This window comes from Spinacia oleracea, chromosome 4 (genome assembly GCF_020520425.1).
Source record: "Spinacia oleracea cultivar Varoflay chromosome 4, BTI_SOV_V1, whole genome shotgun sequence".
Taxonomy (NCBI): domain Eukaryota; kingdom Viridiplantae; phylum Streptophyta; class Magnoliopsida; order Caryophyllales; family Amaranthaceae; genus Spinacia; species Spinacia oleracea.
The window spans coordinates 49,049,144-49,071,222 of record NC_079490.1 but is presented as its reverse complement, the minus strand read 5'-3'; the positions used below and the strand labels follow the sequence as shown (position 1 = coordinate 49,071,222).

Below are 22,079 nucleotides of genomic sequence, written 5' to 3'. Positions count from 1 at the left end.
ATGAATTTTTTTTTTTTGAGCAACATTTGCATTGTTTGGATTTGATTTCTTTTTGATTTCTTCGGGTTGCATGGGTTGAATTTTATGATTGCACGGATTGACCTTTATGTCTTGGAGGTACGGATTATTTTATGGATTTAGAGAATTGGTTTTGACGTCACGATTCAAGACCGAGTGGGCCTTGCTATTGGGCCTAAAGTGGGCCGCTTCCTTATATTTTTTTATTTTGTTTTTGCAAATATGATTAGTGCTTGTTGTGTTAGAGCAATTTTTTTAGGGGAAATATTACGCCTTTATTAATTTGGAAAGTAAGGAAAACACACTGAAATAAATTAACCTATATTCTAAGGGGTCTTAGGACCATCTCTAGAGTTTTATTTTTTCTATCATCTAAAGAACTACTAGGCGTTTTGCTAAAGTGCTCTCTATGGCTCAAGCCTTTGGTTTAGTCTCGTAGAACTTTGGTCCTTCACCTGTACTCATCTTGAACTCTATTCCCTTTGCATTGACCCACTGATATGTCTTCACCCATCCGTTCTCGGTCTCTTCTAGTGTTGATATAGGAGTGATTAACCGGGTTGGATTGAAACCTTCATCTTGTAGGGCTAGGGTGGTTATTACAGTCTCGTCCTCCATAGGCCTCGATTCGTTAAACAATGTCCATAGAGCTTGGTTGTCTAATATTTCAGTTGTTTCAGTCTTGGTGAGGTGGGATGCCTCATCCATAGTATGACAGTCATGGAAAATCTCAAATTCGGGTTTTAGCAGGCCATTCTGAACGAAGGGTTCGGGGAAGTCGCAGCATGGGTGTTCTTCTCCTTCTCGAACAAACATACCGTTAAGGGTTCTTTGGTATGGGGGAAGAAGGGTGGTTTGTTTTGTCTTGGCTGACTTAAGGCGTAGCCTAGACAAGTGGTCAGCAATATCTTCCTCCGTTGGTGTATAGCCTAGACCAAAGGGAGTAGTTTTGTTGGGTGGGGGATGGAACATGTTGTTCTTCTTCCTTATGCCCAATGGAGTTCCCGGGAAATAGCCTTGAGCTAGCAATATTTTAGGGATGATCCGGGACGCTCGCGGATCTAGAAATGCTAAATTGTAGTCCTCAATGACTTGGATGACTTCATCCACTTGAAAACTGTAAAGGTCTTCTGCAGCATCGGTCGTTCCGACCATAGTACAACTGACGTCGAGAGGAGGGGCACGTATTTCCAGAATTACCCCGTTATGGTTAAGTTTAACCATCTGGTGCAAGGTAGAAGCCACACCTCCTAAGTCATGGAGCCAAGGGATCCCTAAGAGGAGGTTGAAAGTGGGCTTGATGTCAATTATCTGAAACTCCGTGGTGCGTGCCACAGGCTCGGTTTGTATCGTGAGGTTGATTTTTCCCAACACAGGCCTTCGAGAGTTATCATAGGCTCGCACCCCTTGCGTGGAGGTTTGGAAGTCATCATTTCCTAGCCCCAAGCAATGGGCGGTTCGCAATGGGCAAATATTTACCGCTGAACCGTTATCTACGAGTGCTAGGGGGATGTTTTGTCCTTTGCATCCAACCACTAGATAGAGAGCCTTATTGTGGGCGCCTCCTTCTTTAGGTAAGTCTTTGTAAGTAAAAACTATTGCTTTTTCCTCAACATCTCTCGTGACGTGGCTAACCAACGAGTCAGGTGTGATGTCCGTAGGGACTGAGATGAGGTCAAGTGAGCGAATAAGTTTTTCACGATGTTCCTTTGAAGTGCACATGAGATCCCAGATGGTAATCTCGGCTTTGGTTCTTTTTAGTTGCTTCAAGAGAGGATTTTCGATGACTTCTGCGACGGTGGTGTGCCGCACATTTTCAGGAGTCTATCTGACTGGGATGTCATCCACGGGAGGTGGGCGAATATCCTGTTGGTATACCCTTCCGGACCGAGTGAGATTGTCAACTTCGGGCTCTTGAGGGGTGGTGTCAATGGGAGCATGCCCGGGCCAAGTTTCAGTAAAGAGGTCCTGGCCCGATACTTGGGATAGGTAGATATCTTCAGCATCATCATCCCACACACCACACACTTCTCTCTCGATTTGATCCATAGGGACCATGGCGAGTGGTGCACCTTGGGGCGTAATATACACCGTAGGGTCAAAGTTCATATTTTCTGGTTGATCGAGAGAGATGTGACAAGAGCCGAGTGGGCTCTTGTTGTTATTGGGTTCGCCAACGTTAGGGAGAGGTATTATTTCATCCTCTGTCATATCCTGGATCGTGTTTTTTAGATTCCAGCAGTTTTAGTGTCATGCCCATTTCCTTGATGGAACTCGCAGCGGGCGCCCTCGACCCAGTATTTATTTTTGAATGGAAGGTCGGGTGTGGGGCCTATGGGCCTTAGTTTTCCTTGTTTGGTTAGTCTTTGGAAGGCTTGTACTAGAGTCGACCCGAGTGGGGCAAACTTTCGGTCTCGGGTCCAGCTCCCGGGGCTCCTTCGGGTTGGGGTTTCTTCTACGGCGTGGACCTCTTGGGCTTGAGGCGTGTGGCGCCTGTTGTAGGTATTACTTTTGTATGTAGGCTTGCTTTGTACTGTTTTTGTGAGGCCATCCTCGATCTTTATTCCAACGTCGTAAACCCTCTTGAAGGTATCAAGGCCCAAGTATCTAAGATGTTGTTTATAAGCTGGGTCTAGGTTGTTAATGAATTTTTGGACCAATTCAGTTTCAGGAGGCCTATTGATTAGTTGGGCCGCTTGGTCCCTCCATCTAGCAAAGTAGGTCGTGAAACCTTCATTTTTCTTTTGGAAGAGGACTTCCAGCTCGCGCATGGTGACTTGAAAATCCATGTTCGACGAGTATTGCTTGATGAAGACATTGACAAAGTCCTCCCAAGTGGGGAAGAGCTTAGGGTCTTGGTGGTAATACCATTTGAGTGGCACAGGTTCCAAGGACAAAGGAAAGGCAGGCAGATACATGGACTTGTCCACACCTTTCAAGTTCATGGCATTCACAAAGCTCAAGAGATGATCACGGGGATTGTCCGTGGCTTTAAACTTCGGTAAGTCGGATGAACTAAACTTTTCCGGTAGTTTGCCGGGAAAAGGTTCAGGATCGAGGGAGAAATACTTGCTCCCCATAGTTTGCTGCAGAACCATTTTTTCGATCTTCTTCTCGTTATCGAGGTCATGTTTGGCTTGCGCAGCCGCTAAGGATTCGTTTTCCATTTTCAGTTGATTCATAAGTAGGGTCATTTGGGCCATTTGGTCCCGCAGCTCTTCTATGGACATGTTTGAGGGTGCGAATCGAGGTTGGGGAATCGGAGATCCTTGAAAGGGGGAGTGACGAATGGAGCTTGGAGTTCCTAAACCTTGTGTTGGTGATGTACTTTGAGACGTACTAACCTTTGATTTTCAGATCGACGCCAAGTGGCAGAACCAGCCCTATGCACAAGACAAGCTAAAGTTTAGGCCCAAAGTTAAGCATTACTTAGTCTAGACTTTTGACTCTTCCTATCGGTTTTCTATTCTCACTCTTGTTGGTATATTTTGGCTTTTCTTTTGGTCATTCTTTAGATTTTCGAAACACTTTCCCGCGTGACATTCAAAGTTATATTAATTGGCATGCTTGGTTTTGGTGCCGAACATTGTCGTCATAGGAGGCCTAATGTAGACGCAAGGAGTTATTTATTTTATAAGTCGGTTTTAGAATTGAGTGCCTTTTTCATACGTCCTCGTAGCAAATTTGTTACGAATTTTTTATTGCTACGTATATTTTGTGCGCGGGCACTGAGGCTGCGGTGCCTGGCCCAAAGGCCAAGCAGCAACTTCAGCGCCCAGCAGGGGCGATGAAATAATTGGCGCCCAGCCAGGGGCGCTGAAAATGCGTCCCTGACTGGTACTCGTATTCTGTTCATCTATTTTTTTTCGTACATGCGACTTAATTTTGCGTGCTTGCATAATAACGTCCTTTACGCGTTGTGCAACATTGTGGGATCCGTTACAGGCCATCCTAGGCGTCGCTTATTTTTGTGGCGATCGCCCGGGGTTGCGGAACACGTATTTTGGTATAACTCTTTGGCCAATCGGTGTTCATGAATGTTTGGACAATTTTTAGGGTCGTTGGTTTTCCGGTATTATTTGTCACACACAATCACAACATAATCACATAATTCGCTACACATAACTAGCATTACAACATGAAGCAAAAAATAATATGTCACGTAGTTTATGATAGGCTTCTATGGGTAATATTTGCGCCTGGCTTGGTACCGCTTCTATCGTAGACCCAACACATGCCCCGGTCGAGGTAGTGCATTCAACAGACGAATTTCGTCCCAAGAGGCCAATCACGATGTAAGCCAAGGGGGCATGCACCTTAGTGGGCGAGCGATTGGGTTTGGGACGGGTGTACTACTAGCGAAAAGTGCCGAGTGGACAACATTCGAAGCGTATGCACCCCCCGGTTGGCGATGGGTATCCTTAGTCCCAATTCCCGAGATGAAACATGCCAAGGGAGCCGAGATTCGTTATGCGGTTCTGTCCGTTCACATTAATATGCTGATTTTCAAGTCGTCCCAACTTGATAAGGAAATAAACGCGGAGTAGGATCGTTTCACCCTTCGGCTATTTTGATTACCTACGAGCACGAGTATTTCATTAACGTCCCCAGTGGAGTCGCCACTGTGAGGGGGTCGAAAAATCACGAGGCTAATGCATGAACTCGTCCCTCGTGGGCATGACGTCGTCAGATCAAGTGTAGTTAGATTTCTTGTGAGTTTACACCCAATCGACTAGTAATATAGGAGTCGCCATTCAGTTTTTAACGACAATGAGAAAAACTGACAAAACCCGGTTATCGTGACATAAAGGGAGTGCAATTATGTTCGACCACGACGGCCATAGGTTCCCTTGTGATCCCTAGTGTGGGGATCGCTCAACGTACACCCGCAGGGCAGAGATTGAGAGTTCGGGGGACTATAACTACCGAGAGGAGTGCTCATCGATAACTCCAGAGGCAGGTTATCCTTACTAGCTCAGCATAAATAATTGAAGGGACATGCGTTTAAACTATTAAACTATTCTTAATTGATTTTAGGAATATGCAACACGCAATACTAAATCGGTCGTGATTATCTTATTTAGATTGATTTAAGGTACCTAGCATGATAGTTCAATTCTCCAAGGTATTATCTTTATTAGGCGTGATAGATCAATCAAATGAATAGTTTAACAATTTTATAAAAGGGTGATGAAAGCGATTAAATCATGCGAAGGGACACATTACAACGCACCCTTGAGAGGTGCGTCACGGTTCTCAGAAAACTAACCACTTGGCTTTGCTATTTCTCCTTTTATTTTACGAATCTCGGGTTTCTTAGCAGTGTTCCAGTATTTAGGCTTAATTCATCAACTACAAGGGACAGGATACGTTCTGTTTTTTACTTTTGGGTCGATTGCGACAGAACGCGGGATCAATTTTGCAGCGTGAGGCTTAGGCTTAGGGTTGGAGTCCATACTCAGATTATGAAAATAGGATCTGAGCCGAGCCCTTTGTCGGATTTGGACTCTTAATCACGGAGCTTTTGAGACTTTTACGAGTTTCTTAGTGCGTATCAACTTATGACGGAATGCGTCTGGGCCCGTTACGAACTCTAGGTTCGTTAGGAATTTAATTAATATGTAACTCTTATTTCCGAATTATAGCAGGAATAGAATTCCTTCGCCAATTCTATCTCTTTTAGGACTTATGTTGGAGTGCAACACCTAATTCCGACAGGTTTCTATCTTTTATGTTTTGCCACTTTTAACAACTACCCGTTATGGCAGTTACTATTTTTAGCAGGTTCCTATAAATAGCTGGTTTGGCTGAAATGAAAAGGGTGATCGAGATTCGTTATTTTATAGGAGATGCGTTGCCAACTGGAGATTTATGTTCTCATCATCGAACCTTCCCTTTCGGGAATGGGGACAAAAGTAGGTGTCTACACTCACCTATCTGTGGCATTGTCGATTAGGCCATATTAACTTGAAACGCATGGAAAGACTTCAAAAGGAAGGAATTCTAGAACCATTTAACTTAGAGGATTATGGTAAGTGCGAATCATGTTTACTTGGCAAAATGACAAAGCAACCTTTCTCTAAAGTTGGAGAAAGCGCAACTGAACAATGGGTACAAATGCTAGAGGTGGTTTCAGCTACTTTATCACTTTCACTGATGACTTCAGTAGATATGGTTATGTCTACCTAATGAAGCATAAGTCTGATTCCTTTGAAAAATTCAAGGAATTTCATAATGAAGTAGAAAATGAATTAGGCAAGAAGATTAAGGCACTGCGGTCTGATAGAGGCGGTGAATATCTGAGCTATGAATTTGATGACCATCTAAAAGAATGTGGAATTCTATCAGAATTGACTCCTCCTGGAACACCTCAATGGAATGGTGTGTCGGAACGGAGGAACAGAACCTTGCTAGACATGGTTAGATCAATGATGGTCAGGCCGAACTTCCAATAGAATTTTGGGGAAATACAGCTGCACTCACTATAAATAGAGCTCCGTCTAAAGCTGTTGAAAAGACTCCATATGAGTTATGGTTTGGAAAGCCTCCAAATGTGTCTTTTCTTAAGATTTGGGGATGTGATGTATACGTCAAACGATTAATTTCAGACAAACTTCATCCAAAATCTGACAAATGTATCCTTGTGGGCTACCCAAAGGAAACAAAGGGGTATTACTTCTACAATACATCTGAGAACAAGGTGTTTGTAGCTCGAGATGGTATCTTTTTGGATAAGAATCACATTTCCAAAATGACAAGTGGGAGAAAAGTAGACCTCGAAGAGATTCGAGTCGAACAACAAACTCTAGAGAATGCTCAAGATGACATTCAGGATGAAACTCAGAGATCTTTAGAAGTATCTGGTGAGAATCATGGACAATCTAGAGATGTAACCCCGCGTAGATCGCAGAGATATAGATCTCAACCGGAAAGGTACTTAGGTATTTTGACGAACGAGAGCTATGATGTTCTATTACTTGAAAGTGATGAACCTGCGACTTACAAACAAGCTCTGACGAGCCCTAGCTCCAAGCAATGGCAGGAAGCCATGCAATCTGAATTAGACTCCATGTTAGAAAACCAAGTATGGGATTTGGTCGATTTGCCAGATGGCTACAAAGCCATTGGAAGCAAATGGGTTTTCAAACTGAAAAAGGACAAGGATGGAAAACTTGAAGTTTTCAAAGCTAGATTGGTTGCAAAAGGTTACAGGCAAGTCCACGGTGTGGATTACGATGAAACCTTTTCACCAGTTGCAATACTAAAGTCTATTCGGATAATGTTAGCAATCGCTGCATATTACGATTACGAAATATGGCAGATGGATGTCAAAACCGCTTTCTTAAATGGCGTTTTAACAGAAACTGTGTTTATGACACAGCCTGAGGGTTTTACGGATTGAAGCAGGCATCGAGGAGCTGGAATATACGTTTTGATGAAGCAGTCAGTGACTTTGGTTTCATCGAGGAGCTGGAATATACGTTTTGATGAAGCAGTCAGTGGGAGCAAAATTGCTTTTCTAGTACTATATTTCGACGACATATTACTTATCGGAAATGACATTCCTATGTTGAACTCTGTCAAGATTTGGCTTGGGAAATGTTTTTCGATGAAGGATCTAGGAGAAGCACAGTACATATTGGGCATCAAGATTTACAGAGATAGATCTAAAAGGATGATTGGACTTAGTCAAAGCACTTATATCAATAAGGTGCTTGAGAGGTTCAAGATGGCAGACTCCAAGCGAGGCTACCTACCCATGTCTCATGGAATGACTCTAAGCAAGACTCAGTGCCCAAAAACACTTGATGAGCGTAGACGAATGAGTGGGATTCCATATGAATCATTGATTGGTTCAATAATGTATGATATGATATGTACACGCCCGGATGTTGCGTACGCACTCAGTGCTACGAGCAGATACCAGTCAGACCCAGGAGAGGCATATTGGACTGCTGCCAAGAATATTCTGAAGTACCTGAAAAGGCACAAAGATGATTTCCTGGTCTATGGTGGAGATGATGAATTAATTGTTAAAGGCTATACGGACGCAAGTTTCCAAACCGACAAAGATGATTTCAGATCACAGCCTGGGTTTGTCTTCTGCCTCAACGGAGGTGCAGTAAGCTGGAAAAGTGCTAAGCAAAGCACCATTGTTAATTGTTATGTGTCAATTAATTTGGAATCCTGGCGTTTATGGTTTTCCCGCATGATTTATATTCGTTTATATGTATCATAACCTAACATCAGTGACTTTGGTTTCATCAAGAACGCAGACGAATCTTGTGTATACAAGAAGGTCAGTGGGAGAAAAATTGCTTTTCTAGTATTATATGTCGATGACATATTACTTATCGGAAATGACATTCCTATGTTGAACTCTGTCAAGATTTGGCTTGGGAAATGTTTTTCGATGAAGGATCTAGGAGAAGCATAGTACATACTGGGCATCAAGATTTACAAAGATAGATCTAAGAAGATGATTGGACTTAGTCAAAGCACTTATATCAATAAGATGCTTGAAAGGTTCAATATGGCAGACTCCAAGCGAGGCTACCTACCCATGTCTCATGGAATGACTCTAAGCAAGACTCAGTGCCCAAAAACACTAGATGAGCGTAGACGAATGAGTGGGATTCCATATGCATTATTGATTTGTTCAATAATGTATGCTATGATATGTACATGCCCGGATGTTGCGTATGCACTCAGTGCTACGAGCAGATACCAGTCAGACCCAGGAGAGGCGCATTGGACTGCTGCCAAGAACATTCTGAAGTACCTAAAAAGGCACAAAGATGATTTCCTGGTCTATGGTGGAGATGATGAATTAATTGTTAAAGGCTATACGGACGCAAGTTTCCAAACCGACAAAGATGATTTCAGATCACAGCCTGGGTTTGTCTTCTGCCTCAACGGAGGTGCAGTAAGCTGGAAAAGTGCTAAGCAAAGCACCATTGCGGATTCTACAACTGAAGCGGAGTACATTGCTGCACATGAAGCAGCAAAGGAAGTTCATAGGTGAACTTGGTGTAGTCCCCTCCATTAAAGGACCAATAGCCCTATATTGTGATAATAATGGAGCTATTGCACAGGCAAAGGAGCCTAGACACCATCAAAGAGTCAAGCATGTACTTCGTAGATTTCACCTTCTACGAGAGTACGTTGAAAGAAAAGAAGTCGAGATAAGCAAGATTGGAACTGATGATAACATATCAGATCCATTGACTAAACCTCTGCTGCAGGCGAAGCACAACTCGCACACTGCAGCTATGGGAATCAAGCATATTGGAGAATGGCTTTGATGTCCGTCTTTAATGTTTTAAAGTTTTAGAGTTTAATACTTTGTAAAAAATTATTGGTAATCATTCACAATAAATGAATAGAATTCATTTTTCCATTTAATTTGTGGTTTATTAAATGATGAGTCCCTTCAAATTGACGATATATTCAAGATAGACTTTCAGGACCAGTCCTGTGACTAAGAAATGTCTATCAAGTGAACTTGAATGTCAAAAGTTGAAAATGGTCCCTGGTCGGAGTTTTCTATAAAGATGGACGCATAGAAAACGTTAGACGACTAGAATGCAAGATGACTAGTAGTTCTGTTTCTTGAACTATGTGGACATGGAAATGTCGCAATCATTTGCATAGATACTTACTTTGGGAAGACTAGTATCGGACAGACCTATGAAACTTTACTATAAGAGATGAAAATCTGTCATAAGTAAATTTCATTAAAATTATTACACACTAAATCCTCAATACCTGAGTGATTTGAGATTACTTGTTTGAGAACTGGTTACTTTGACGTTGACCAACCGTCGCACCGTAAAAGGAGGCTATAAAGGCAACGCTCAGGTAATCACCTATCAAACGAAGTCTAATCTCAAGATCGCAAGATTGGGATTGTCCTCCCATAAATCGGGATGAGATGCTTAAAAGTTGTACAAGGCCACTCGGAGAGCTAGAAACTGTAAAATGCATGGCCGTGCTCAGATGAATCATAGGGTATGATTATCTGTTTATTTGATCAGTTGAACTCTGAAACCGAGAAACACCTCTGGACGTAATAAGGATGACAACTCTTACCTTATGTTCAAGAGCAAGCATCGAGCGACAAAGGAATTAGGAAATGCACACTTGTCCCTAAGGACAAGTGGGAAACTGAAGGAAATAATGCCCTTGGTCCAAGTATGCATTTAATGTTAAGTCTAATAAATGCGGTTCAGTATTAATTAACAAGTTAATAATTCAGTGAGATTAAGTGAGCTGAATGCCTAGCTAGAGGCCGCTTCAGTTCAAGTGGAATTAATTATATTAATCCACAGCTTACTCTTGACTGAACTCGTAAGGTCACACAAATAGTACGTAAACGATCAAGTATTTAATGGAATTAAATACTCCGTTTATGGATATTCGGAATCGACGGATCTTGGTTTCAGTGGGAGCTGAGATCGTCACAGGCAAGAAATGAATACTCCGGAAACGATGATATTGCCGGAAACGGAAATATGGATCGTATCGGAAATATAAATATTATCCAAGTCGTAGATGTTGCCGGAAACGGAAACATGGTACGTATCGGAAAATATTATTGGAAATGGAAATATTGCCGGAATCGGAAATATTGCCGGAAACGGAAATATTGTCAGAATCGGAAATATTATCGAAATCGGAAAATAATTCCGGAAACGGAAATATTAAATATTTGTTCGAAACGGAAATTAATTCCGGAATCGGAAATATTAAATATTGTTCGTATCGGAAATGAATTCCGGAATCGAGAATTTAATCGGAAGCGTATCGTACGAATTAGCATCGGACGAGGACTGCCAGACGAAGGCCCAGCACGAAGCCGGGCCATCGCCCAGCAAGCCAAGCGCAACAACCACACGCCAAGAAACGACCAGGCCAAGCGCAAAAGCCAGGCCCAGCCGAAGCATGGGCGCGCGCACGGATAAGGCTACGACGAGTGGGCCTTGCACTGTGGGCCGCAAGGCTTGCGTGCGGGCGTGCGGTGCTTGTGCGCCACTCGTGTGTGTTACTCGGAATCCTAAGGCTACCGGGATTCGTAATATGATTAAATCTAATCCTAATAGATAAAGTTTGTTTAATTAGAGTCCTAGTAGGATTATAATTAAATAGATTTGTATTCTAATAGGATTATAATTCCTTTCCATAAACTCTATAAATAGGTGCATAGGGTCACATATGTACATCGAGAATTGAAGTATTCAAAGGTAAGATTTTCAAGCAAAAATCAGCCACAAACACTTGCCCTATTTAGCCGAAATTTATAGTACCTTAAGGGCGATTCTAGTTGGTCAATCTTAAGGCGGATCCGGACGTGCTGTGGACTATCTACGGAGGGACGACACTTGGAGTCCTAAAGACTTGTTCTTGTTCGATTCGGGCGCAGCTAGGGAGGGCACGCTACAAAGATATTCGGAATTGACGGATCTTGGTTTCAGTGGGAGCTGAGATCGTCAAAAGCAAATAAATGAATACTCCGGAAACGATGATATTGCCGGAAACGGAAATATGGATCGTATCGGAAATATAAATATTATTCAAGTCGTAGATGTTGCTGGAAACGGAAACATGGTACGTATCGGAAAATATTATCGGAAATGGAAATATTGCCGGAATCTGAAATTTTGTCGGAATCGGAAATACTGTCGGAATCGGAAATATTATCGGAATCGGAAAATAAATCCGGAAACGGAAATATTAAATATTCGTTCGAAACGGAAATTAATTCCGGAATCGAAAATGTTAAATATTGTTCGTATCGGAAATGAATTCCAGAATCGGGAAATTAATCGGAAGCGCGTCGTACGAATTAGCATTGGACGAGCTTGCAGGACGAAGGCCCAGCGCGAAGCCAGGCCCACCTCCAGCAAGCATGGCGCGCCACACAAAAAGCCCAAGGCTACGCCAGGCCCACCGCAAGGCAGGCCCAGCGCGCGCTTAGGCTGCGGCAGCTTCGTGGGCTTCGTAGCTTGCGTGGGCTTCGTAGCTCCGTGGGTTTTGCGCGGGCATGTCCTGCGCGTATGCGGGTCATGCTCGTGCGAGTGTTTGTGCTTCCGTACGAAACCTAAATCGTGTAGGATTCGTTTAATGATTAAATTCCTATTCCTAATGGATAAATTAATTAATAGAGTTTTAATTAGATTCTAGTTAATTAATTCGTTTCCTAGTAGGATTCCAATACCTTTTCCATACCCTATAAATAGGTGATTAATGCTCACAATTTATAACGAGTTTCAAGTATTCAAAAAGAGAGAATTTTTAAGCAAAAAATTCAGTCACTTATTTGCCTCACATTAGCCGAAAATTATAGTACCTTGAGGGCGATTCTAGTTAGTCAAATTTAAGGCGGATCCGGACGTGCTGTGGACTTTCTACGGAGGGACGACACTTGGAATCCTAAAAACTTGTTCTTGTTCGGTTCGGGCGCAGCAAGGGAGGGCACGCTACAAAGAGTATGCATGCATCCTAATTATGCTAATTGTTATGTGGCAATTAATTTGGATTCCTGGCTTTAATGGTTTTTCCGCATGATTTATATTCAGTTATATGTATCATAACCTAACACGCGCTGCATACAAGGATTTTTTTTCTCTCTCCTTCCACTCATTTCATCTCTTCTTCCTTCTTCGACAACTTGAATTGCTCTCAACCCCTAAAACCTAATTTCAGCGAAATTCTTCCACCTTTGTTCCGCCACTATCGCCGCCGGTAAAATTCAAAGCCGGCATGGAGGACGGCGGCGATAAGGAAGTTTTTCCTCCTCCACAATTTCAAGCAACTCAGAGATTTCAACCTCCGCCACAATTTCAACCACCACCGAGATTTCAACCGCAATTTCAACCTCCTCGGCCATATGAAACACCTCGCCACCTTCAACCTCCTCCTCGATTTCAACAACCTCCGATATTTCAACCGCGATTTGCAGCTCCTCAGCCATATGAAACACCTCGCCACCTTCAACCTCCTCCTCGATTTCAACAACCTCCGATATTTCAACCGCGATTTGCAGCTCCTCAGCCATATGAAACTCCTCGCCAACTTCATCCTCCTCCTCGATTTCAACCTCCTGCGCGATTTGATAACCCTAATCAATTTGCTTCAACTAATCGATTTAATGAACTTAATTGATTTCATACTCCTAAACCTCCTCATTGTGGTGCTAATTCTTTGCGATTTGTCACTCCTGCTCCGGAAACAACAATGGAGTTCCAGCAAGTAACGTACTACTGAAACAAGCTCTACAACGACAGAAAATACATCTGAAACAAGCTCTGCAACAATAGGAGAAACAACCTCAACTTATTTTTCAGGTCACTATACATGTTCATTATTTTTTTTGAACACTAAGTTAAAATAAACTATTTATTTCATAAACATATAAAGCTTAGTACTACTTATACAAAATTATATATAAAAAAAGAAGCATATAAAAAAAAGGAAAGATATCAAAAACAAAACTTATACTTCTGTATATGTGTCGGAGTAAAAGAATAGTTATGTAAAAGAGAGGTTTCTCGCGAATTGAACCTAGCTCTAAATTGTTTATCGAATTTGTATATGAGCTTGTCCATTTTGTTAAATTATTGGACATGTTCTACTATCAAACTATGGAATGGTCCTACATAATGGTTGCTTAGCTTGGTTGGGGTAATATATATATGGTGTATGTGTTTGATAATAACGGTGAAGGAGGATCCTTTTATAGAGGCGATTTGTGGTTTGATTTAGAGGTTCCAACCACGTGACTTCTTGCATGCAATGCATCACAAGCAGGCTGTAGCCAGTCTAGCCATTAAGCAGCTGTTTTGGGACCAGGTCATTTGTTTCTGCTTTCACTTATAACTTTATAAGGAAAAATATAGGCGGTACCTTGTTTTCCTTACAATGTTACTGTGTTATTAGTGCATACTCCAACAATGAGGGATAAATTAGTAAGAATGATTATAATTTTATCTAGTTTGAATGATTGGTAATGTTTTGAATAAGTTACGTAATGTTTTGAACAAGTTACTTTCAAATTTCTACTTGTTATTGTTCTTTTGTTGTTGATATTATTGTTTTTGATATAGTTGTATTTATTTCATAATAATGGCTCATAAATAGGAGAAGATGGTGATGTTACAATCTGAACAACAAGGCGGGGAATCATCTAAAGATCCTTATGATGAAGTGATGGGTAAGGATAAGCACAAAGGACATTTACGCCATCATGGATCAAGCATGACCAAGTCTAAGATGCAAAGAACAGGAAAGAAGTCAAGTTATACCCTTCCTGAAGATTTATTATACAACGTGAAAGTGAATTTGACTAGGGAAGTTGCACAAGATGTTGCATCTCTTGTACTTTCTCAAATTAAGGCGGCTAATCCCGATATTAGTCTTGTCATTCCTGATTTTGGAGTAACCCCGGTCAAAATGGTGAGAAAGATGGAAGAGTTTCTTCTAAAACTACTTCAGAACATCAGGTACCTCTCACTCCCACTTCTCTGTTTCCTATCTTTTTTTATCTCTCTTCTACTCATATCCTTAGAAGCTATATTTTCCATTTGTGATGTTATTGTGATGGGTATTTTCCAAGTATGAAAAGTCTATAGGAACACGTTGTTTATTCCTAATCCGGAAAGTAATGAGTAAACATCTTGATTTATAAATTGGTCACCTGTAGCTAATTATTAGACCCTACATGATAACACAAATCGGTTGATGATCTCCCCCTTGTTTTGCCTATAATTATTGAAGAATTGAAGAATTGAAGAAAGGCAACCAATGTCTTTCCCCTGTGCCGATAAGACCCATAGTACAACATAATGCATTGAAGACTGAAATATGCGGTGGAATTTCACGTACTTTTACTATTTACTAGTATGTAATATTTTGAAATATGCATTTGGTTAAATATTTCTTACCTTTTGGTAGTATATGGTACTTTATGACGTTTTAGAAACTTGCGGATGCAAACTCATGTAAGCTACTTGATATTAGTTTGAAATACATCAATATTTTGGATGTTGATTATATATATGTCTTATAGTTTTGTACATTTAATTCCAAAATAGGTGATATACGACAATTATTGTATAAAATTTATTTACCAATATAAATATATATATATATATATATATATATATATATATATATATATATATATTAATAGCGTTATAATTGGTATTTTCAGAAAATGAATACCAGAAGCGTTACATATTTAGTCAAAAGTTTGTTAATGTTACATTAGAATCAGAAGAAAGCCATGTTACTATTGAACACTATTGTAACAGAGACTGAACCAAATGTAACAGACTCTTTTGATAGTAGGTAGCGTTACAATAGATCAATTAGAGTGTTACAGTAGGTCATACACCGTTACAATAGACATATATATAGTAGCGACCGCGAATATAACAAGGTAAGGAGCGTTACCATAGACCTATTATAACGAAATTTGACCATCTTGTAACGAATTTTGGTGTTACTATAGACCTCGAAATGTTTCCCTCAAAATTCAAGAAGAAGTCTCTAAGCAGCTAGAGGCCGAGTTTATTCGAGAGTCCAACTTTTCAGTAGATGGTGACTTTAAACAATGGTTTTTTTGATTGGCCCAAGTGTGGTCAGAAAGTATTTTGGTTGTGTTTCGCCCTCAGGGCAGCAGTCTTTTGTGTTGGCTTGTTCATGGGGACAAGTATTGTAAATATTGTGAACTTCTTGATTTATTAGCTTTGTGTTTGGTTTGTATGGTTTGCTTTGTTTGTGGGATGTTTGGTTTTTTGTGTGTTTGTTTGCAGGAAACCTGGCATTCGTACCTTGCTTCGATCTGGCGACGTCCTCAACTTATCAAAGGCGGTGCTGTCATAAAAACATGTTGGGCTTCAAAGCAAGAAGGGTAAACCAAATAAACGTAATTTTGTATTTCTTTATGTGTGTAGTGTACAACGTAGGATGTAGTATGTTTCCCAGGCGTTTTGTATGGCCTACTTAGTAATTTGTAAAATGTAAGAATGTAAGATGTATTATGTAATTCGTAATTCGTACAAGTAGTTGCAAATGTAACATATGAAAATTTCTTATGGAAATAGAAAGTAATGTTTTGTGTTCATCAGTGTGAATTCTTTGTTCTTTATTCGTCCCTTGTAGTCTCGCGTCCTCCTTGTCGAACTCGTCATCAGGTATGCGTCTTACTGTCAACATAGCAGAGTGTACACCAACGGCCCTCCGATGCTTAATTCAATATAGGGCTACATGAAATAAAACGAAACTTCTACAAGAAGGAATGAAAAGACAAAGGTTTAGAGAGTACTTGTCAAAACTGTGTTGTTGACTTGTATCGTTTGAATTTATTTTGCTCGTGCCAGCGAAATGCGCAAGTGTTGGCGTCATGTTGTATGCATTACAAAGATGTATTCTGCAAAACGAGGTGATGGCGTTAGGGTTGCGCCAACGGCCCTCCGATGCCTAAGTCAGTAATGGCAATGAGGAAAAAACGTAGAAAAGAAAAAAAGAAAAAAGGAGGATAGGTAACTTAGCTTATTTCATATCGTCGTCATTATTGCATTGTTTGGCATGTGTTCCGTTCTGTGATGGGGTCGTGTTGTCCCTTGTCATGAGGATGTCTTCATGTCGTCAAGAGTATCCCCTACTTTTACACTTTGGTGTAAATCAGGAAGAGACATAAAGAATGAACTTCAAGATTTCAGAAATGATATAGCTTCAAGTGTGTCGCGTTCCAACTTCTTGGTATAGGTCTTCCATCTCTATCAACTAACTCGTACGCGCCATGACTTGTTCGTCTTACAATCTGGTAGGGCCCTTCACAAGTCGGGGCTAGCTTTCCGTGTCGAGGATCTTTCTTGTTGGGAAAGACTTTCCGCATAACCCAATCTCCCAGTTGGAAAACCCGGGCTCGAACATTCTTGTTGTAACTGTTTGCAACGGCCTGTTGGTAAGACGTCATTCTAACTAAAGTTGCTTCCTTGAGTTCGTCGACCGTGTCGATGTCGTATAACAACACTAAGTCATTCATTCCTGGCGCCATGAAACTGCTCCTTGCTGTAGGGAGCTCAACTTCGGGGGGAATCACAGCCTCACACCCGAATACTAAGGAGAATGGAGTATGGTTGGTTGATGTCTTGGGTGTTGTTCTGTCAGCCCATAAATCATGGGTAGTTCGTCTAACCATCTTCCTTTTGCGTCATCGAGACGTTTCTTGAGGTTGTTGATGATGATTTTGTTGCTTGATTCGGCTTGGCCGTTGGCCTGAGGGTATCTTGTGGTTGAAGTATGTAGGGTGATGTTATATCTGGCACAGAACTCCCTCGTCTTGTTGCTGATGAACTGAGAGCCGTTGTCACAGACGATCTCGGATGGAATTCCGAACCGGCTGAGGACGTTCCGTTTGATAAATGATATGACCTCCGTGTCTCATACTCGTTTGAACACCTCTGCTTTGATCCATTTAGAAAAATAGTCGGTCATTGCCAACATGAAGACACGTTGTCCCAAGGATTGTGGCAAGGGACCCACTATATCCATTCCCCACTTCATGAAGGGACAGGGGGATAAAATGGGGTGAAGCAGTTCACAAGGTTGGTGAGAGATAGATGCGAAACGTTGACATGAATCATATTTTTTGGAGAAGGCAATTGCATCTTTCTTCATAGTTGGCCAGAAATACCCCATGGTTAAAGTTTTGTGGGCTAGGCTTCGCCCTCCAGAGTGGTTTTTGCACTCTCCGTCATGGATGTTCCTTAGCGTCGACTCGATCTCGTCATGGTCCAGACACCTTAGGTATGGTCCTGCGACTGATTTTCTGAATAGGATCCCATGAATCAGGATGAATCTAGAGACTCTCATACGGAAGGACTTGTCATGGCTACCTTCAGGTGGGATGGTGTGGTATTTGAGCCAATGTATGTATGGGTCACGCCATGATGTAGGAATATGATTTTGAATTGGTGGGGTTTGCTCGTTGATGGGTAGGGTTTCTTTTGTGATGGCTGGGTACATAAGATGGACTACGGGGATTGTGGTGAGTTTGGTGGGTTTGATGTTTGAGCCCAAATTTTCTAATGCGCCGACTTGGGTATTTTGGTCTCTTGGGATCTGTTGTAGGACACACGAGTCGAATTTGCTGACGAGCTTTTTGGCTACCTCATGGTAGGCTTGCATCTTAGAGTCCTTTGTTGCATATAAACCGTTAATTTGACTGATAATTAATAATGAATCACAGCGTACCTCAAGTCGAAGAATGTGCATGTCGTGTGCAAATGATAATCCTAGGATAAAAGTTTCATATTCCGCCTCTTTGTTGGTAGCCTTGAACTCGTAACAGACAGACTGTACTATTATGTCCCCTTGTGGCGACTTTAGCACAATTCCTAATCATGTCCCTGTATGTTGGAGGAGCCGTCGGTGTATAGGGTCCATGCCAACGAAGTCCTGGTATCTGACAATATGTTGACTTCTCTGTCGACTTTGTGTTGGATATTTGGGCTGAAGTCAGCCACAAAATCTGCCAGAGCTTGCGATTTGATGGTTGTGCGAGGTTCGTACCCGATGTTGTAGCACCCTAGATGTATGGCCCATTTGGACATCCTGCCAGAAAACTCGGGTTTCCTCATGATCGACTTCATGGGATAGTTAGTTCCAAAATTACAGGATGGCATTCAAAATAAGGACGTAATTTAGTGGATGCCACAATTAATGCAAGTACGAGTTTCTCGAGATGTGAGTACCTTGTTTCGGCGCTAAGTAAAGACTTACTGACGTAATAGATTGGCAGTTGCTTGTCGTCTTCCTCTCTTACCAGGTGATACTGCACTGATGGTTGACTCCGTAACCGCAAGGTATAACTGTAAGTCCTCTTTTTCCTTTGGTTTTGACAGGAGCGGGGGTTCCGACAAGTATTGTTTGAGTTGTTGTAGTGCGGCTTCATGTTGATCGGTCCAGCTGAATTTCTCGTTTTTCCAGAGGATGTCGTAAAACAGCTTACACTTGTCTGACGACCTCGAGATGAAACGATTTAGGGCGGCTACTCGTCCTGCTAATTTTTGTACATCTTTCTGGTTTCGCAGGGACTGGAGGTTGATGATTGCTCGTATCTGTGAGGGGGTCGAAAAAGCACGAGGCTAATGCGTGACCTCGTCCCTCGTGGGTGTGACGATTCTTTTTATTCAATCAAGTGTAATTGGATTTCCTGTGAGTTTACACCCAATTGACTAGTAATATAGGAGTCACCATTCAGTTTTTAACGACAATGAGAAAAACTGACAAAACCCGGTTATCGTGACATAAAGGGAGTGCAATTATGTTTGACCACGACGGCCGTAGGTTCCCTTGTGATCCCTGGTGTGGGGATCTCTCAACATACACCCGCAAGGTAGAGATTGAGGGTTCGGGGGACTGTAACTACCGAGAGGAGTACTTCGCTCGTCGATAACTCCAGAGGCAGGATATCCTTACTAGCTCAGCATAAATAATTGAAGGGACATGCGTTAACTATTAAACTAATCTGAGTTGATTTTAGCAATATGCAACATATAATACTAATTTCATCGTGATTATCTGATTTAAATAGCATTAAGGGACCTAGCATGATAATCCGATTTCCCAAAAATATTATATTTGTTAGGCGTGATAGAACAATCAGATTTAGTTAGTTTAACAGTTCATAAAAAGGGCGAGGAAAGCAGTTAAATCATCGAAAAGGGACACATTACGACGCACCCTTGAGAGGTGCGTCACGGTTCTCAGAAAACTAACCACTTTGACTTTGCTATTTCTCCTTTTTATTTAACGAATCTCAATTATGGGACAGGATACGTTCTGTTCGATTTATGGATCGATTGCGACAGAACGCGTGAACAATTTCGCAGCGTGAGGCTTAGGCTAAGGGTTGGAGTCAATACTCAGAATATAATTGTGTGTTGTTGTGTGTTCCCTTCACGTCGAATTTAGGGGTCTATTTATAGGGAAGAGTTCGTGGAAAGATAGAATTGCAGAGTTCTAATCCACAAAGAATTAGGAAAAAACACGTACCCAGGTATTTTCAGCGCCCAGGCCTGGGCGCCGAAGATTTCGGCGCCCAGAGCCAGGCGTTGAAAATAGGGTCTGGGCTGTTTTCTTTAGTCAGATTCGGATTCCTAAAATCCGTAGAGTTTGAGACTTAATCGAGTCTTTTAGTGCGTATGAATTTTATGACGGAATGCGTCTGGGCCCGTTACGAACTCTAGGCTCGTTACGATTTTAATTAATACGTAACTCTTATTTCCGAATCATATTAGGAATAGGATTCTCGCAGTTTTCTATCTCATTTAGGATTTATGTTGGAATGCAACACCTAATTCTGACAGGTTTCTATCCTTTATGATTTTCCACTTTTAGAAGCTACCTTTTACGGCAGTTACTATTTTTAGCAGGTTTCCATAAATAGCAGGTTTCGGGTGAAATGAAAAGGGGAATTGAGATTCGTTTATTTTATAGGAGATGCGTTGTCAAGTGGAGATTTATGCTTTCATCATCGAACCTTTCCCTTTCGGGAATGGGGACAAAAGTAGGTGTCTACAGTTAGCCCCCACTTTGACTGAGTCTTGGAGTAAGACGATGGTCAAAGTATTAGACGGAGTGCGTCACACAAGCCATGGTGCATGTGACCTGTTTTGCGAGGGTCTCACGAGCCCCCGAGTGATAACATTTGACTTAAGGGTCATCACTTGAAGTGTCGACATATCCCTCACGTGTCATTGGGATTTGTCAACTGATGGTATAGAAACTTCCTCACTTTGTCATTGGAAGGATCTAAAGGTGCGTAAAAACTCCCTCACTTTGTCATTGGGAGTAGCTACAGATGTTTTCAAAATCAAAGCTATAAAGTGTAATTGGGCCTGGCCAAGCCCAATCACGAGGTAAAGATGTATTTAAAGATTCTCATTTTCAGGGCTAGCTAAACGAGAAAACCCCCTTGTTTTTATGGGACGTAAAACGAAGGAAAATCCAGCACATCGCTCTTTTTTGGAAAAAACGGAAAACCAATCCTTTTAATTTTTGGAAAAGGGAAAACCAGAAAAAGTTATCGCTGCAGCGACTAAGGACCTGCACGGTTAGTGATGCAGACCCCGCCGGCTAAAGATGGCGAGCCTGTCCGCTAAGGGTGGACACCCCGTCCGATAGAAGTGGACGAATCTGTGTTTTGAATTTTGAAAATAAGGACCTACGCGGTTTGTGACGTAGACCCCGCCGGCTAAAGATGGCGAACCTGTCCGTTAAGGGTGGACACCCCGTCCAATAGAAGTGGACGAATATATTTTGAAATTTGTTTTGCTTTTTTGAAAATAAGGACCTACGTGGTTTGTGACGTAGACCCCGCCGGCTAAAGATGGCGAGCCTATTTTAAATTTGAAGACTTTATTTTTGTCGAAAACTGAGGACCTGCGCGGCTAGTGACGCAGACCCCGCCCGCTGAGGGTGGGCGAGCCCTGTCCACTGAGGGTGGACGTCCCTGAATTCGTTTTTTTCGATTTGGGAACTCGCGCGGTTTGTGACGCGATCTTGCCGACTGAAGATGGGCAAGTTCCTATTTCTTTGGTTCTTTGTGATTTCTTTTGAGAATTTCTTTTTATTCATTCTTGCAAGAGCGAATTCTTTCGAGGGATGCTCGAATTTAGTTGTAACCTGAACGTGGGCTGACAACGTGTTCAGACGGATCTTTGTCTTGCGACCGTCCGCTTTCGTGATTTTGAGCTAGTCTTTACGGCTCGACTTGGTCTTTGATCAGAGGACCGTGCACAAGTGTCAGTGACGTCCTTTCGATGAGGTTGAACCTGTTGTTGTTCTTTTTTGAGATATCCAAACATGATATGGTGTATGGCGCAGTCCGGGAATGTGATTTTGATCGCGCGCGCCTTGTTGGAGTCTATCTTTTTCGCGAGCCCCCAAGCACTGGGGCTCGTCGGTTGTTTTTCGCATCTTGTAATCATGTTTGGGGTCATGCTCGTATGTGCGAGCGACCTTTTATAGTAGTGTGCTACTTTAGCGAA

At 41.9% G+C, this 22,079-nt stretch overlaps 1 protein-coding gene across 3 annotated transcripts; it reads left to right on the top strand.

Annotated features, from left to right (window-relative positions):
- Positions 1–13,243: 13,243 nt before the first annotated feature.
- LOC110774890 (uncharacterized) lies at positions 13,244–16,144 on the top strand. 3 transcript variants are annotated; one of them, XM_021979483.2, is made up of 3 exons: positions 13,244–13,364; positions 14,158–14,519; positions 14,794–16,144. In XM_021979483.2, the coding sequence occupies exons 2-3, from the start codon at positions 14,164–14,166 to the stop codon at positions 14,915–14,917; spliced, it is 480 nt and encodes a 159-aa protein (XP_021835175.1). In that variant the 5' UTR covers positions 13,244–13,364; positions 14,158–14,163; the 3' UTR covers positions 14,918–16,144. The 3 variants fall into 3 exon arrangements, with proteins under 3 accessions (XP_021835175.1, XP_021835176.2, XP_056683394.1); XM_021979484.2 differs by lacking the exon at positions 13,244–13,364 and adding an exon at positions 13,743–13,869 and having other exon boundaries at positions 15,834–16,144; XM_056827416.1 differs by lacking the exon at positions 13,244–13,364 and adding an exon at positions 13,743–13,869.
- Positions 16,145–22,079: the final 5,935 nt, after the last annotated feature.

What these genes read in the sequence shown, in the direction of transcription:
- LOC110774890 (XM_056827416.1), top strand. Translation starts at nt 13,813, where the DNA reads ATGCATCACAAGCAGGCTGTAGCCAGTCTAGCCATTAAGCAGCTGTTT. An exon ending in AGCAGCTGTTTTGGGACCAG is followed by an intron (nt 13,870 to 14,157) that starts GTCATTTGTTTC and finishes GCTCATAAATAG; the next exon opens with GAGAAGATGGTGATGTTACA. An exon ending in AAACTACTTCAGAACATCAG is followed by an intron (nt 14,520 to 14,793) that starts GTACCTCTCACT and finishes TAATTATTGAAG; the next exon opens with AATTGAAGAATTGAAGAAAG.